General features: G+C 33.2%; 1 protein-coding gene and 1 pseudogene across 1 annotated transcript; one reads left to right on the top strand and one right to left on the bottom strand.

Moving 5' to 3' along the window:
- Window positions 1–2,750: 2,750 nt before the first annotated feature.
- On the top strand, window positions 2,751–5,554 carry LOC106326389 (protein terminal ear1 homolog). Its single transcript, XM_013764381.1, has 5 exons — window positions 2,751–3,532; window positions 3,746–4,268; window positions 4,683–4,820; window positions 4,914–5,055; window positions 5,285–5,554. The coding sequence occupies exons 1-5, from the start codon at window positions 2,827–2,829 to the stop codon at window positions 5,552–5,554; spliced, it is 1,779 nt and encodes a 592-aa protein (XP_013619835.1). The 5' UTR covers window positions 2,751–2,826.
- Window positions 5,555–10,227: 4,673 nt separating this feature from the next.
- LOC106324345 lies at window positions 10,228–14,568 on the bottom strand (annotated as a pseudogene).
- Window positions 14,569–15,232: the final 664 nt, after the last annotated feature.

Below are 15,232 nucleotides of genomic sequence, written 5' to 3' on the forward strand. Positions count from 1 at the left end.
TGAAGCGTACTACGAATCCTGTATGGTTATGGCATCCAATGGAGAGTGTTATAAATCATGGAGTGGATTGCCATTAACCAGGCCCGGTCCAAGACCGGCCCAATACCTAGAAGATGGAGGGACGGCCGAAGCCTAGAGAGAGGAGAGAGAGAGCCGACTTCAGGAGAGACAAAGACGGCCACAAAGCTTAGAGAAAAGGATCTTAGTAGATGTAATCTTTCCATTATTATGTTTTAGTAGTTTTCCTATTTCCTGTTGGATTAGGATATGTACACTTTCCTTTTATCTTCATCTTGTAATCCTTATATAAAGAAACCCTCTTGATCATTAATAAGAACACATAAATATTCAGTCTCTAAACTCTCTAATTATAACATATTATTATTTTTATTTTATTTATTTTACTTTTTTATTTTAAGAATATAATATAACTTGACAATATTTTTTTTCTTTTTCGAAATGATACTATCATATACTACCTCCGTTCTCGAAAGTAAGATTTTTTAGAATTTTTTCTTGTTCCACAAAGATAGATTTTCTATATTGTTAAGATATTTTATTTATACTTTTGAAAAACATTAATTGAGAATATTTGAATTGATTAAATTTCATTGGTGAAAATTTATTGGAAAATGTATAATAAAGTAACAAATAAATTAAATTACAAACATTTATTAAATTCTTAATAAGCATAAGTACTCTAGAAAATCTTATTTTCGGGAACGGAGGGAGTATGAAATAATGAGATCCTATTGGTTGGTGAACCTAGAAGTTCCCGAGAATAGCTCTTTATTTAACATTGAGTTATTCTTGGGTTCACCCGCTAGGGTGAACCTCTAGGTTCACCCCCTAGGGTCTAGGTTCACCAACCAATAAGATTTCACTATTTAAAATTCGATATCTTTTAAAAAAGAAAATAAAATATTGGCAAGTTATATTATGTTTTTAAAATATAAAAGTAAAAAAAAAATAGTAGTTACAGAAAAAAGAATTAATTTTTTTTTTTAACGTCGCAGCAAAACACTAAACCCTAAATCCTAATTCCTAAACCCTAAATCCTAAATCCTAAACCCTGAACCCTTGGGTAAACTATAAACTCTTGGGTAAACCCTAAACCCTTGGATAAATCCTAAACTCTAAATAAAAACACTAAACCCTAAAACTCTAAACCCTAAATCCTAAACCCTAAATCTTTGAGTGTTTTAGTGTTTAGTGATTTTGATTTATCCTAGAGTTTAGGGTTGACCCAAGGGTTTAGGGTTTAAGGATTATGATTTAGGATTTAGGGCCTGACTGGTTCAACCGCAGCGGTTGCGGTTGCGGCTGCGGGAGTTTGCGGATGCGGGTGGTTGCGGTTTCTAGCGGTTTTAAGAATTATACGACTGGTTCTGCGGTTAGAAATTGGTGCGTTTGCGGGATACTTATGACTGGTTAACTGCCAAACGCAACAGCGGTTAAATAATAAATTAACAATATTTACATTTTATATCATTATAAAATATCAAAAATAATAATATTATAATAAATATAAAATTTATATTTAGAAAGTTATAGTTTAAACTTTTTTAAAATTATAGAAAATATTTTCATTTTAAAGTTTTATAATATTAATTAAAATATAATAGATATATTTTAGTATTTTTATAATTCTAATTTAAATTTTTTATTGAATATTTTTATTTTTGTATTTAAATTGTTTTAGAAAAAAAAAAAAATTTATCCTCCCGCAACCGTCCGCAACCGCAAACGCTAGCTGGAACCAGCTTTTGAATGTATGAGGTTTAGAGTGATTTGGAGCGGTTTGGAGCGGCTTGAGCGATTGTTGCAAAACGCCAACAACCGCTACCAACCGCAAAAGCTGCGTTTGCGGGTGGTAGCGGGAAAACCAGTCATACCTTTAATGTTTTGCTGATTATGTTAATTTTTTTTTTTTATAACTAGTCCTATTTTTTATTTATTTCTTCTTACTTTTTAATTTTAAAAAGATAATATTAATTTGACAATATTTTATTTTTATTTAAAAAATATATTGAATATGAAATAAACTTGGTTCTTGCCTCGTTAAAAACAATCGTGTTTTTGTTTAAAAGCAATCATCGTTAAAAGCAATCGTGTTTTTGTTTAAAACTAACCACAGATTCGCGAAACGCGAGTATCATTACGACTTAAAACGCAAAGAGTTAAGACCAGCTAAATAATGCCGATCAATGGCTTGTTTTAGCCATCTGGAGTTTTGAAATGCTTTCAACGAGATCTTTCCCATTTTCATATGCTGCCGTAGTTACTCTCGATTCTCCCATCATCCTCTTTGTTCGATTCAGTGATGGTTTTTCTCTGAAACATACTCGACAGTAATTAATATACAACTTCTCTCTTGTCAAAAAAAAAAATACAACTTCTCACTTTTTGGGTTTTTTGTTTTTCTTTTCAGAGTTTCAATTATTTTTGTAAGAAAATCTGCAGAACATAAAATTAAAGACGAACATTTTCCACGTACTCAGTATTCGTGTCGCGTATGGACTTTAATCTACATATATATACTGCCTCGTAAACCAAGAACCCAAACCTACAAAAAGTTAGTAGGGGTATTAACGTAACTTCGTGAAAAGGATTATAAGCCACAGTCATTTTCGAGGAAACTTAAATGCTTATGGAAAGACATAAAGAATATAAAAATAAAAAATTAAACATTTGTTCTCTTCCACTGTCTTGTCTATAGTGTAAAGAGAGTAAAGAGAGAGAGACGACGTTACAGTACTCTCTCTCACACGATCACGTTCACCGGTAAAAACATCAGAACTCCGGTAAGAAAAACAACAAACCCTAATGGAAGATTCTAGAGCTTTTCCTTTAGACCCTCGAGCTCAAGAGTTTGTGCCACTAAACCCTATCTCCTCCCGTTTTTACTTTCCCTACACTTCTCCGCCGCCGCCACCTTTTCCCACGCCTCCTCCGTCGTCGTACGGATTATCTCCGACGGTACCAAGAGTTTTCACGTTCTTTAATCTCCCACCACATCCGATGATGTTTTCTCCTCCTCCTCCTCCACTACCACCACCACCGCGTCCGTATTTTAACGGTGTCTCAGCCGTTCAACGGCTTCCTTTCCAGTCGAAGTCGCCGACGCGATCTCTTTCTCTGATCTCCGTACCGCGTGACGCCACCGAGTCTACGGTGAGACGCGACTTAGAGGTATTCGGCGACGTGCGTGGCGTGCAAATGGAGAGAATCTCTGAAGGAATCGTGACCGTCCATTTCTACGATCTCCGTGACGCTAAAAGAGCTGTTCGAGAGATTTGTGGTAGACACATGCAGCACCAAGCCAAGGTTGGTGGCAGTGGTAGCGTTTGGAGCTTGCCATCTTCTTCTTCACCGGTGCGTGGGTTTGTTTCCGGTAGACCTGTGTGGGCTCAGTTTGTAGTTCAGGCTACAAGTGCGGTTCCTAACGGTTGCAACCAAGGAACGTTGGTGGTCTTTAACTTAAACCCTGAAGTCTCGTCCATTGCTCTCAGACAGATTTTCCAAGTTTACGGTATATGTTTTTTTTTGTAATGTTTCTGTCTTGATTATGTTACATTTTTTTTTTAGTTATGTTTACTCGATTTGTGGATGTCAGGTGCTTAAACATTTTCAATTACAATATGATTAGTATCCATCATGCCCTTATTTACCTTTTGTGTACTGACAATATTATACCGTTTAATTAGCTCTAGCAGTTGATAATATTGTAATTTTTTGGCTTCAGGTCCCATCAAAGAGTTGAGAGAGACACCGTACAAGAAACATCAAAGATTCGTTGAGTTTTACGATGTAAGGGATGCAGCGAAAGCGCTTGATGGAATTAACGGTGAAGAGATTTGTGGGAAGGAAGTTGTAATCGAATATAGCCGACCAGGTGGGATTAAAAACAAGTTCAGGTCACTAAGGCAACCACATGTACTGTTTCAACCACCACCTATTCTAGCTCCTCCTATGAGGCAGCCTCTTACTCTGATGAAGGATAAAAACAAGAATGTGAGCCCTAATAATGGAGTTTCTGTTGTTGAAGCTTCTATGGGTTCGTTGTGTATCAAAGATAATGAGCATAATAAGATCCGAGGAGCGGAGTCCGAAACAAAGAGCAAGAACGTGGCTAAGTGGGGGAAGAAAAGACATATGAAGAGCATGGAACTAAGTCAGTTTCTTATCAGTGAAGAAACCATGGATGATCCAAGTTGCAGAGATCCACGTACCACTTTGATGATCAAGAACATACCAAACAAGTACAGGTTGGCTATATAATCTAATTATTAGTATTTTAAAGTTATTTTATTTCCAACTATCAGTATTATAAGGACTAGGATGGCTAAAGACTTTCAATTAAGTATTTGTATGGATTAAAGTTTCAAAGCTTTTTAAACTCTAGGATTGTTAAAGATTTAGATCTTTCTAATCTTTTATTATAATATTCACATGGATTCCTGTGCTAATATGCTGTTTATATATTCAAAGCTTTATATTCTAGATAAAATTCTCTTATGCTATGTTCCATCAAGCTTTTAATTATATTCTTGTTTCATATTACACTAATTGACTATCATTTTCCTGGATGCTCTTATATTTCAGATTCCTATAGGTTTTGTATATGAGATTCCACTTTAATTTTTTAAAGGTACAATGTTTCTTTTTGGGTTTGATATTAGCCAAAAGCTGCTGTTGAATATGCTGGATAATCACTGCGTTCACATCAACGAAGCGATCACCGAGGGGAAAGACGAACACGAAGCTCATCATCAACCATTTTCTTCTTATGATTTCGTGTATCTCCCGATGGATTTCAAGTAATCAAACATCGAACTTCACTGACAGTATAGTATCGGTTGTATCTATTACCAAAAATGACAACTCTTTTATTTTTTTTGCTGTGATATTAGCAACAAGTGCAATGTTGGTTATGGGTTTGTGAACATGACGTCTCCGGAGGCAGCTTGGAGGCTTTACAAGGCGTTTCATCTTCAACGTTGGGAGGTTTTTAATTCGCAGAAGATTTGCCAAATCACATATGCGAGAGTTCAGGTATACATTATATTACACATTTATTTAGTGTTTTGAAGTCATAGAGAACATAAACTTGATTTAACCCTCAAAATATTCTGCAAACATATATAAGTTCCACCAGATGACTCATGGACATATACCAAAGTCTCAGCCTTAAGTTATAATTAAACAAAAGTCTTGTATTGAATTTTATGATAATTAGGTGTCACTATGTGTTTTTATCTTGTTATTTTCAATCGTCAAAAAGGGCTTGGAGGATCTAAAGGAACACTTCAAGAGCGCCAAGTTCCCGTGCGAGGCTGAGCTTTACCTTCCGGTAGTTTTTACGCCTCCACGAGACGGCAAGCAGCTAACGGAACCTGTCTCTATCAACATCAACGGTTGCACCGGACTCGATAGTAAACATCTTGAGCCAATGGACGGTCAAGATCTCTCTGTGAGTGGATCATGTTGCGGTAGTGACCATTATAACAGTCAGGAAGATGACTTTTCCAGCAGTAGCATAGACGGTGGCTAGGGTTTAACGGTGGTAGGAGAGACATCTTTCTAGAAACTGTGTTTGTAATGTAAACCATAAAATGTAAGAAGTGTAATTAGACATCATTTTGTTAAGTTTTTGTGCTTGGTATGTTATCTCAATCTAACTTTATTTGGTTCATCAACATTCAGTTTATTAACATCAAAAGTTCTAAACAGTGATAGTTTGGGTGAATGAGGTAAGTAGCAATGAATTTTAACTAAGTTCAGGCAGGTAAATGATTGAGTGGCGGTATATTTTTTTGACTACTTAAGTGGTGATATATTTAAAAGAGTATTTTGAGTTTTAAATTTGTTTGCATGCATACCCGTATTTATTTTGTGTTAATCTTTTTTTTCATCTCTTGACTAGTTTGTGTTCCTTTAAGAACATTTTGTTACATTCTATAAACTCGTCACATATATGAAATATTTGTCACTTAAGCTAACCGTGATTTATGAATGCGAATTTTTTTTTTCATTCTGAAAAAAACCATGTCGATCACATTACCCATTTGAATGTTTTTTCTTATAAAAATCAGGATTATTTATGGTAAACAACTTCATATTTCTCCATTTTGTTTAATTTTGAACGAAGGATAAAGAAATTCGTAAATATTTTGGAATTATATTTCCTTATATAGAAAAAGGGATTGGGGTCTAGAACTGGGTTGACCTAGGGTAAGGGAGTTCTTTTTCAGGCAAAAATCTAATCGTTGTAGTTCTAGTGTTTAGCTGTCTTACTCAGTGACCTGTTGAAAGGGACAATAGAAAGACTGTGTGCTAGTGATGATCACATCCTGCATCTCTCTCTGATTGACGGGGTTTCGACACGTGGTGATATCTTCACCTTTCGTATTGTGCTTGACTACGTTGATAGTGATCGTTGACTGCAGCCTTTAAACTTCTTTTCTGATGTTAGATTAGATGTGCTTACCTTTAATTTTCTTTTAAAAGGATTATGAAACATGATACCATCTTTGTTTTCCGGTAAAAAGAACATGAAATTAACCCTTAAAGCATTTTAGGCTAATTTATTGGGTCTAAAACTATCATGAAATCCAATTAGAATTAAAAATCACTTTAAGGGTGTTAGGTATAGTTTGATTATTAAAAGTTTCAGTAGACCAAATACAAAAATATAAATTTAGTAAAAACATTTTTTTTTGGAATGGCACCAAGAATATTCCACAAAAGACTAGCTAAGGTCAACCAAAATTTGGGATATTGACATGGCCTTTTCATTCTTAGTTTTAATATTTATTGAAATTCTAGCTCATAAAAACTATTTTGAGTGGATTACACAATTACACATAAAATTATTTACAAAGAAAAAATTATCAAATTTAAGTAAAAACTAGATTTTAACCCGCACGTTCGTGCTTATATTTTTCATTTTATAAGTATATTTGATATTATTACAAATATTTTAAATATATAATTTAAGTGATTTGTTTAATACATTTTACTTGGTTATTAATTTTTATTACTTACTAGTTACTAATATATTTCCGAATTGGGTACAATAAAATAACAATCTGAAATAATCAAATAAAAAAAATTTTTCAAATATGTTTTTCTTTAATTTATACATTTTGCATATAATAAATTTTTAAAATTTATTTATTTATATTATAGAAAATAAATATGTTTAAGATAATTTATATTTACATGTTGTGTTTACAAAAATATACTTTAACATATATCATTTTAGTATTTTACGGGATTTATAAGTAAAAACATTGTTTTGTTTAAATAATATAACCCTATTATGTTAGTAAATTCTATACATCTATCATATTATTTTTGTAAATGTTTTTTAATATAAGAGATTTTGGATGTTATGATATTAAGTTTTTTTTAATTAAGATTTCAAAATATTAGTTGTTTTTTTTTCATGGTGCATTTCAAAAAAATATTTTTATTATCTATGATTTTATCTTTTGTAAAATTTGAAATATTATTATTTTGAGTTTGAATATTTATTTTCAAAATTTTATATTTGTCAAGAAAACTTTGGAAAATTGCACAGCTATTTTTAAGTTTGGAAGATTACATAAATTTTGAATTTGTTTTTGTTACTATATTTATACACTATTTTATAAAAAATAAAATCTGCAAATGAACCTATTTAATATAATTTTCATATTTAATTCATATAGCACTTCTATTTTTATATAATACAGAAAAGAATTATAGAGTTTATCAAAAAATAGTATAGAATTTTTATTTTCTTGTTTATAATTATATTTTAGTTAACATTAATTTATAATAATATTAGATTACTAATTAAGAAATAAATTAATGTGTTATTTTATAAAAATATTTAATTTTTTAAGTATGATTTTGTTAGATTCTTTCTCAACAGATTTTGTTATAATTAAAAATAAAATTCAAATTTTTAGTTGGTTTATTATTAATGTAAATAATTAAATATGTGATATTAACTAATTCTTTAAGTGGTTGATTTGTTAATAGTAGGTAAAAGCAGGATACTAAATTAATAGATTAAATTAAATAGAAAATGTTTTCCATGTAATGATTTTTCACTTATGATTATGAAAATAACAAACAAGGAAAGTGAACTTTTTTTACTTTCTGTAGTGCATTTTAGTTTGGGATCCGATCTGTTTCGTTTACCAAACAAAACAATTCTAATAAAAAGCGGCCCAAAATTTAATGATGGACCTCTAAGGATGTGAGCCGCAATCAAAATAGGCCGGCCCATTAATTGAATTTCCCTGATTCTAAATCATCCTCCCTGTTTCTCTCTATAAAACAAACACCGTATAAACCCTAGTTTTTCAAACCCGCTCCATAGCCGCCGACATTCTATCTTCTTCTTCTTCATCTGTCGTAATTTTACTTTAATTTGATTTCGATTCATCTTGTATATACTAATATAATTGTTTGAATGTGCTTCATAATGGTGAACTCTCTTAGATTATAAAAGTGAGAGAAGTTCAAGTTTCCGGAGCAAAGATTAATCTGGCCAGAATTTTAACAGCACTGTGTTTATATATCTCTGTAATGTTTACAGTGTTACCTGTCTTCTGGTATATTTATATGTTTTATTTTTGGTGGCAGTGATGATTAAATCTTAACAGCTTTACGCCAGTTCTGCTTCAGAAAATTCTTGATAGAAGAAGCTGTATATAAGTTCTGAGCCTTTAAAAAAAAAGAAAATTCTTGATTGATTATTTATTGTTGCCGATGAGGAAATCCAATTTTGTCGAGGTGCAGTGGAGCTGAGACCCTGTTTTCAGGGAGAACCCCTTAGCAGAAACTGCAATTTCTATGAAGCTTATGGATTAACTGAGGCTTTGTCTCTGGATATAAATTAGTTGTGTTTGTATATCAGCTTTGTCTCTGGTTTTGGCCTTGAAAAGCTTAATCAACAGCCTCGATATAATTGAGCTTAGAGTTCTATCAAATTATCATGATTTATTTGTTCCCTCTAATCCGTGAAAGACCCAAGAAGCTAAATTAATAACCCAACAAGAAAGAAACTCGTAATTTTGTAGGAAAGTGTTCCTAGAAAAGACTAGTTCTAAATTTTAGCAAAAAAAAAAGACTAGTTAATAATTTTATAAACTTTAAATTGAGGATATATAGGTTTCAAACTAGATCTTTCTTGCAAGACAAGCTTGATAAGTAGAAGATTACAAGAACGGAAAGGTATTACCTGGAAAGCTTTGATCAGGGAAAGTACAAGAATGGATATTGTCTCACAATCATAATATCTGCAGAAATACCAAGTCAATCTAACGCAACCGAAACCCATTGAAACGTTAGTTCATCTAACCCTTTTTTGTCTTTTACCGCAAACATGTATATATCTAGTTTGAACTAGCGCGACATTTAGCTTTTACCTTATTAAATTTTGTAGTAAGTGGACTGGTTGTAATTAGTTTGTACTGAATGTCTTCATGATTTCGTATACTATTAAGCTATGTCAAAAGTTGATCAAACAAATTACCAATGGTTATTTGTCGACAGTAATCACATTTAGTCCCGGCTTTGTCCATGTGCCAAGAGTGCATATGAACATGGTCCATTTTTTTTTTTTTTTTTTTTTTTAGACATCCCTCGAGGCCCGCAGCAGCCACGTCATTTCCACCCCAGAAGTAGCAGGGTGGGCCCGGGTGACCCGGCGTAGGGGTATATCTGAGGGGGAGGTTCGAACTCGCGGCCCTTAGGACCATTGCGAGCCGCCTCACACCACTCGACCACCAACGTCGGGCTGCATGGTCCATTTTTTAATCAAATTTTCTGTGTGTTTTTAAAGTTCTAATTTTTTATATATTTGTATGAAAGATGTCCAATTTTCATATTTTGTAGATATAATTAACCTTGCATTTGGCCAAAAAAAAGAACGGTTTGCACATGACCCATATTTAGTATGGGCCGGGCAGAGATATGTGGTTTTGAGTCTTTTGACACACTGATTAACATCATAGCATTATATTAGTTCTTCGACTGATTTTGAATCATATAACATATCGTTTGCTGTTTTGTAGCAGTGCAAAAACTGCAATCTAGACCCAAATTTCATAGCAATATTGTGTAGTCCTTTATTATAATTTTCATAGGGGAAACAGAAGATAACATAATATAATAGGCTTCATGTGAGTTACTTAATTAATTGCTAATCCCATAGATAGAAAACATCATTTATATAGTGACTTTGACGATCTTAAACCACTGGCTCATCGGATCACACGAGCCGTCTTCGCCGTTCACACACTTGCAGTTGGTAGCCACGATGTTATTGTCTCCATCGACGTCAAGACAAAGCTGAGTTATTAGTTGACGTCGCAGCTAAGAGCATTTTAGAGGCTGAGATGGTTTGCCATTTACACAAATTAGAGCTGGAACAACTCGTCTCACTGAGCTTAACCACCGGTGCATTTGGTCCAGTGTTCGCTAAGCATAGAGACTTGTTTTGAAGTTTCAAGGTATTGTCAGTAGAGTAGTTCCATAGTTGAGATTCATTACATCGACCGAGAGTGACCTTAGTGGGATCTAAGAAAGATTGTAGCATGCAAAGTCCGGACAACGGGTGGAAAACAAGATTGTTGACTTTGGGTTGAGGATCTGGTGCTGGTAAACCAAGTTAGTTAACCAAAGAAGGCGAGACGTTAACTATGCAGCGAAGGGAATATATAACATTATACATACAAAGAAAAACAATTCATTGCCGCTAAAACTTGAATAAGTAAATTTAGTAATTTTTATTTTTGTCAATTAGTTAAACCAAGTTTTGACCGTACAAAGATTCCGTAGAAAAATTGTAATTTATTAATTAAATCTAACAAATCTAACTTGAATAGCAATTTGAAGATTATTTATTCCTATATGATTATGTATATTTAATTGTTGTAACTTAGTAAATATTGATTTTATACTATCAAGTATCATGTATTCGAAACTCGAGTCTTCGAGACGAAAAAATTAAAATTTTAAGAACTTCGACTGATAAAAATTATTTTGACAATCAAAAACATGTGGACTAATTAATTACCTTGAAGCTGTGATTGAATCAGAGAAAATCTTTGCAAGAAACTGTTGTTTCGAACACTTATCCAATCAGAATCCAAGACACCGTAATAGTCAATCATACCGACCACACCTTCTCAGATATAATAGCTTCCAGCAAGTGCCCAAATCGACCAATCTACGTCATTTTCCACCGCCCAACCTAATAGACATCCAAAATCCCGATTTTGGACAACACTTACGCCTCTCACATCGATTCCAAACTCACTAAGAAACACCGGGAATTCCCGGAGGTTGAAACCGACTCCGTCGTGGAGGATTTTCAGAATGTCCCCGCATGCGTCGTTAGGGTTTTTGGAACTCCATATATTTGTGTAGGGGATATAGTATTGATGGATCTCAAAGACGAGTTTTCCGGAGAAAGTTAGGGTAACGGGTCGTGATCGGACGAAAGAAAGGTCGGTGTCGTAGGTGAGGCCAGAAAGGATTACAAGTACGTTAGGGTTTGCTCCGTGAACTGCCTCGGCTCCTTGTTGCATGTATCTACATGCATATTTAGTGAGACAAAAAATTAGAGCTATTTTATATTATCATATCTCATTCATCATTCCCTTAATATATAGAGCATATATAGTTTTAAGGGAAAATGACTAGGATAACAATAAAAAAGTTTTTGTCACAAATATAGTCTATAAAAGTAAAAATGATCAAAATAGCACTTAATTAATATTTTATCAAAAGAGATAAATATACATTTATACCCTAATGGTAAATTAATTTAGACATTAGGGTTTAGAGTTAAGCGGTGGGGTTTAGGATTTAGGATTTAGGGTTTAGAGTTTAGGGTTTAGGGTTTAGGATTTAGGGTTTAGAGTTTATGGGTGGGGTTTAGGGTTTAGGATTTAGAGTTAAGGGGTGGAGTTTAGGATTTAGGGTTTAGGATTTAGGGTTTAGGGTTTAGAGTTTAGGTTTTAGGGTTTAGAGTTGGGGAGTGGAGTTTTGGGATAAAATTTCAAATTTTGAAAAATAAAAAAAAATTAATTTTTTTAAAAGATAAAATGCTATTTTTGTCGTGAGGGCTATTTTTGTTACATAAACTTAGAAATGTGCTATTTTGGAGATTTGCCATAGTTTTAATCCGGTACTGATATTTACAATTACAATGCTTGGTGGTTAATGGTTGAGAAAATTGAGATACTTTCATTCAAAAAGAAAAATGGTTGAGATAGTTTTGGATTGGTCAAGAAATTAAAGACCAACCGAATATGGACAAAGAGAAGTACAAACAAGTAGATCATTCGATGTTGTTCTGACCTTTTATTCAAAATCACTAAAATTGAGTTTCGGTCAATATAATCTTTTTATAGACGATTAACAAATCGTAATTAGCAATATATATTTTGTAACAAAAAATCTGATATATTTAGTAATATATATGCAGAATATATCTTCTAACTTAAATAACTGTTTGAAAAGTACGAAACCTATATTACCTTAGGCAAATCTCCAAAATAGCATATTTCTAAGTTTATGTCACAAAAATAGGCTTCAAAAACTAAAATGACCAAAATAGTATTTTATCTTTTGAAAAAATTTAAATTTTTTTTATTTTTTAAAATTTGAAATCTTATCCCAAAACCCCACTCCCCAACTTTAAACCGTAAAACCTAAACTCTAAACCGTAAAACCTAAACTCTAAACCCTAAATCTTAAACCTCACCCCTTAACTCTAAACCCTAAACCCCACCCCTAAACTCTAAACCCTAAACCCTAAACTCTAAACCCTAAACCCTAAACCCTAAACCCTAAACCATAAATCCTAAACCCCATCCTTTAACTCTAAACCCTAATGTCTAAATTAATTTACCATTGGGATATAAATGTATATTTATCTTTTTTGATAAAACATTAAATGTTATTTTGGTCATTTTTATTCTTAAAGGCTATATTTGTGACAAAAAACTTTTTTAGTGTTATCCTAGTCATTTTCTCTATTACCTTCTGTTTTGACCAAAACATATTACCTTCTGTTTTGACCAAAACATATTACCTTCCGTAACGAAAGAAAGTTTTTAAAAATAAATTTATATAACAAGCACTTTTTTTAGTTATAAACGTTTATGATTAGAAAGCAATATGATTGAAAAATACATTATTTTTTTCTTTTGCTGGCGAGCAAGTTGTTGTAATACATATATTTATATATTTTTGTTAACCATGGCCATAACCTTTACAAATTAAAAGCCAACTCGTACTAAAAAAACTATTATGTACTTTGGAAAAGCGACAGAATAATAAGATCAAGTGCGAATAATTAGTTATACAAATGTACGTACTTGAACCAATCGTCGACGTTTTGTCTAGGTCCTCTAAGTTCGTTTCTGAGGCTCATACCAACCACATTGGAGGCATCTTTGAAGAGTGTGGCTATCTTAGTCAGACCGGCGATCCACGAGCCAGGTTCAAAGAAAGTATTGCCAAAGAAGTTGCTGTCGTTGAAGCGGCAGCACCACCCTGGCTTGGTCAAGTGGTTGTCTAATACCACCATCAAATTGTGTTTTCCCAACGTAGTCACCACGCTCTGCAAAAAGACGCAAAATAAAATATTTTGTTTTTTATTTTAAAGGAAAAAGTGATTTTTTGTTTTGTTTTTAACTGTTTCTTTGGTAAAGAAATTTATTGGTATACATTCATTTATCTTATAGTACATCAATGTAATTTGATGAAAAGAGCAGTTTTTAAAAGTAAAAATCTACAAAATTCGATTGTTAATTAGTTGAAAATATTATTTCAAACTAATATTTGTTTAATTATAAACCTACGTTTATGCCAATTTTTATAATTTGAAACTTTCAGAAAATAATACTTGCAATTAATAAATTAATAGTTTTATTTTGTCATCATTAGATCGGTTAAATCTTTTATTTTCTTCTAAAAAGCATCCAAGAAAATATTATATTAATACCTTGTAAGCTTCAATGAGTGGAAGATCAATCATCGATGGGTTCTTGGTTTGGAAACCAGCAATGCAGAGCCGGTCTTGGAGGGAAGCCAATGAAGCTTGTGCTTCCAGCCACCAAATATTATCATCCTAAACGGCCACATTTAAACAGAAAGTTCTTAGTAGCCCAGCGGTTGGGTGGTTGTTGTAACCTGTTACAGGTTGCGGGTTCGAGGGACTTCAGCCACATTTTTTAAATTGGCTTCTAGCCTTATAATAACTAGGACCGGCTGTGCAGCAATGTCATCACTAAGACCAAGACTCTGAAAAGATTGCTTCACAGTAACATCAGTAGCCAATGTCTCATTTGTAGCCAAATCTAGTGGCCAAGTTAACCTAACACAATTGAAACCCATTGCCATTATCTTCTTGGAAACGGCATCAAGCGGTTGCTTGCTCAGCCCTTCCGCCACCACGAGCTGCAGATGCGCTGGCCAATTCACACACGCCAGTTTCACTCTTTGTCCTTTTTCGTTGATGATCCAGCGAGAGTTTGTAGAGAGAGGATAAGCCATGTTGTTGGTGATGGAGAACAATAAGAAGAAGATGAAGGAAAACATGCGTTCTAGTACTTTTGTTGTCTTCATGTTAAATTTATTTTGATATTTGCGTTTATTTTTTTTGTTTTGGGGTTGATGAATCATATGGAAGAGACATACATATGTAGAGGGAAAGGATTTACAAGTAATCTGTATTTTATCATGACATGAGTTCCGTTCAATATGTTTTCAATTCCTTTTATTTTTCCTATGTTAAAAGTTAAAAAACACAATGTAATATATTTGGTGATTATTAAATGTTACATACTGGCGATATACACATGCATGGAATTTATTTCTGGTCAAAGTCAAATAAGTACTATTACACTACAAGAAAACAGAGGTATTCTGACGGACATTCCGACGGAAAATGAAATCTTCAGAAATTCCGAAATTTCCTCGGAATATACCGACGGAATTCCGAGGAAACATCAATCCGTCGGAATATTCCGAGGAAAAATGTGTTCCTCGGAAATAACCGATGAATTCCGAGGAAATATTATAGGGATTTTACAAAATTCCGAGGAAATTCCGACGAACTAGTGATCGATCGATGCGTTTTTGGACATATACCCATCGATTGATCACATTGTCACGCTTTGGTCCATCTTAGTGATCGATCGATGCGTTTTTGGACATA

The sequence above is a fragment of the Brassica oleracea genome, chromosome C2, assembly GCF_000695525.1.
Source record: "Brassica oleracea var. oleracea cultivar TO1000 chromosome C2, BOL, whole genome shotgun sequence".
NCBI lineage: Eukaryota > Viridiplantae > Streptophyta > Magnoliopsida > Brassicales > Brassicaceae > Brassica > Brassica oleracea.

Bases quoted from the DNA above. Each gene is read 5' to 3' on its own strand.
- LOC106326389 (XM_013764381.1), top strand. From the start codon at position 2,827: ATGGAAGATTCTAGAGCTTTTCCTTTAGACCCTCGAGCTCAAGAGTTT. The intron at 4,821-4,913 runs GTAATCAAACAT...CTGTGATATTAG, and splicing joins TATCTCCCGATGGATTTCAA to CAACAAGTGCAATGTTGGTT. The intron at 5,056-5,284 runs GTATACATTATA...ATCGTCAAAAAG, and splicing joins TCACATATGCGAGAGTTCAG to GGCTTGGAGGATCTAAAGGA.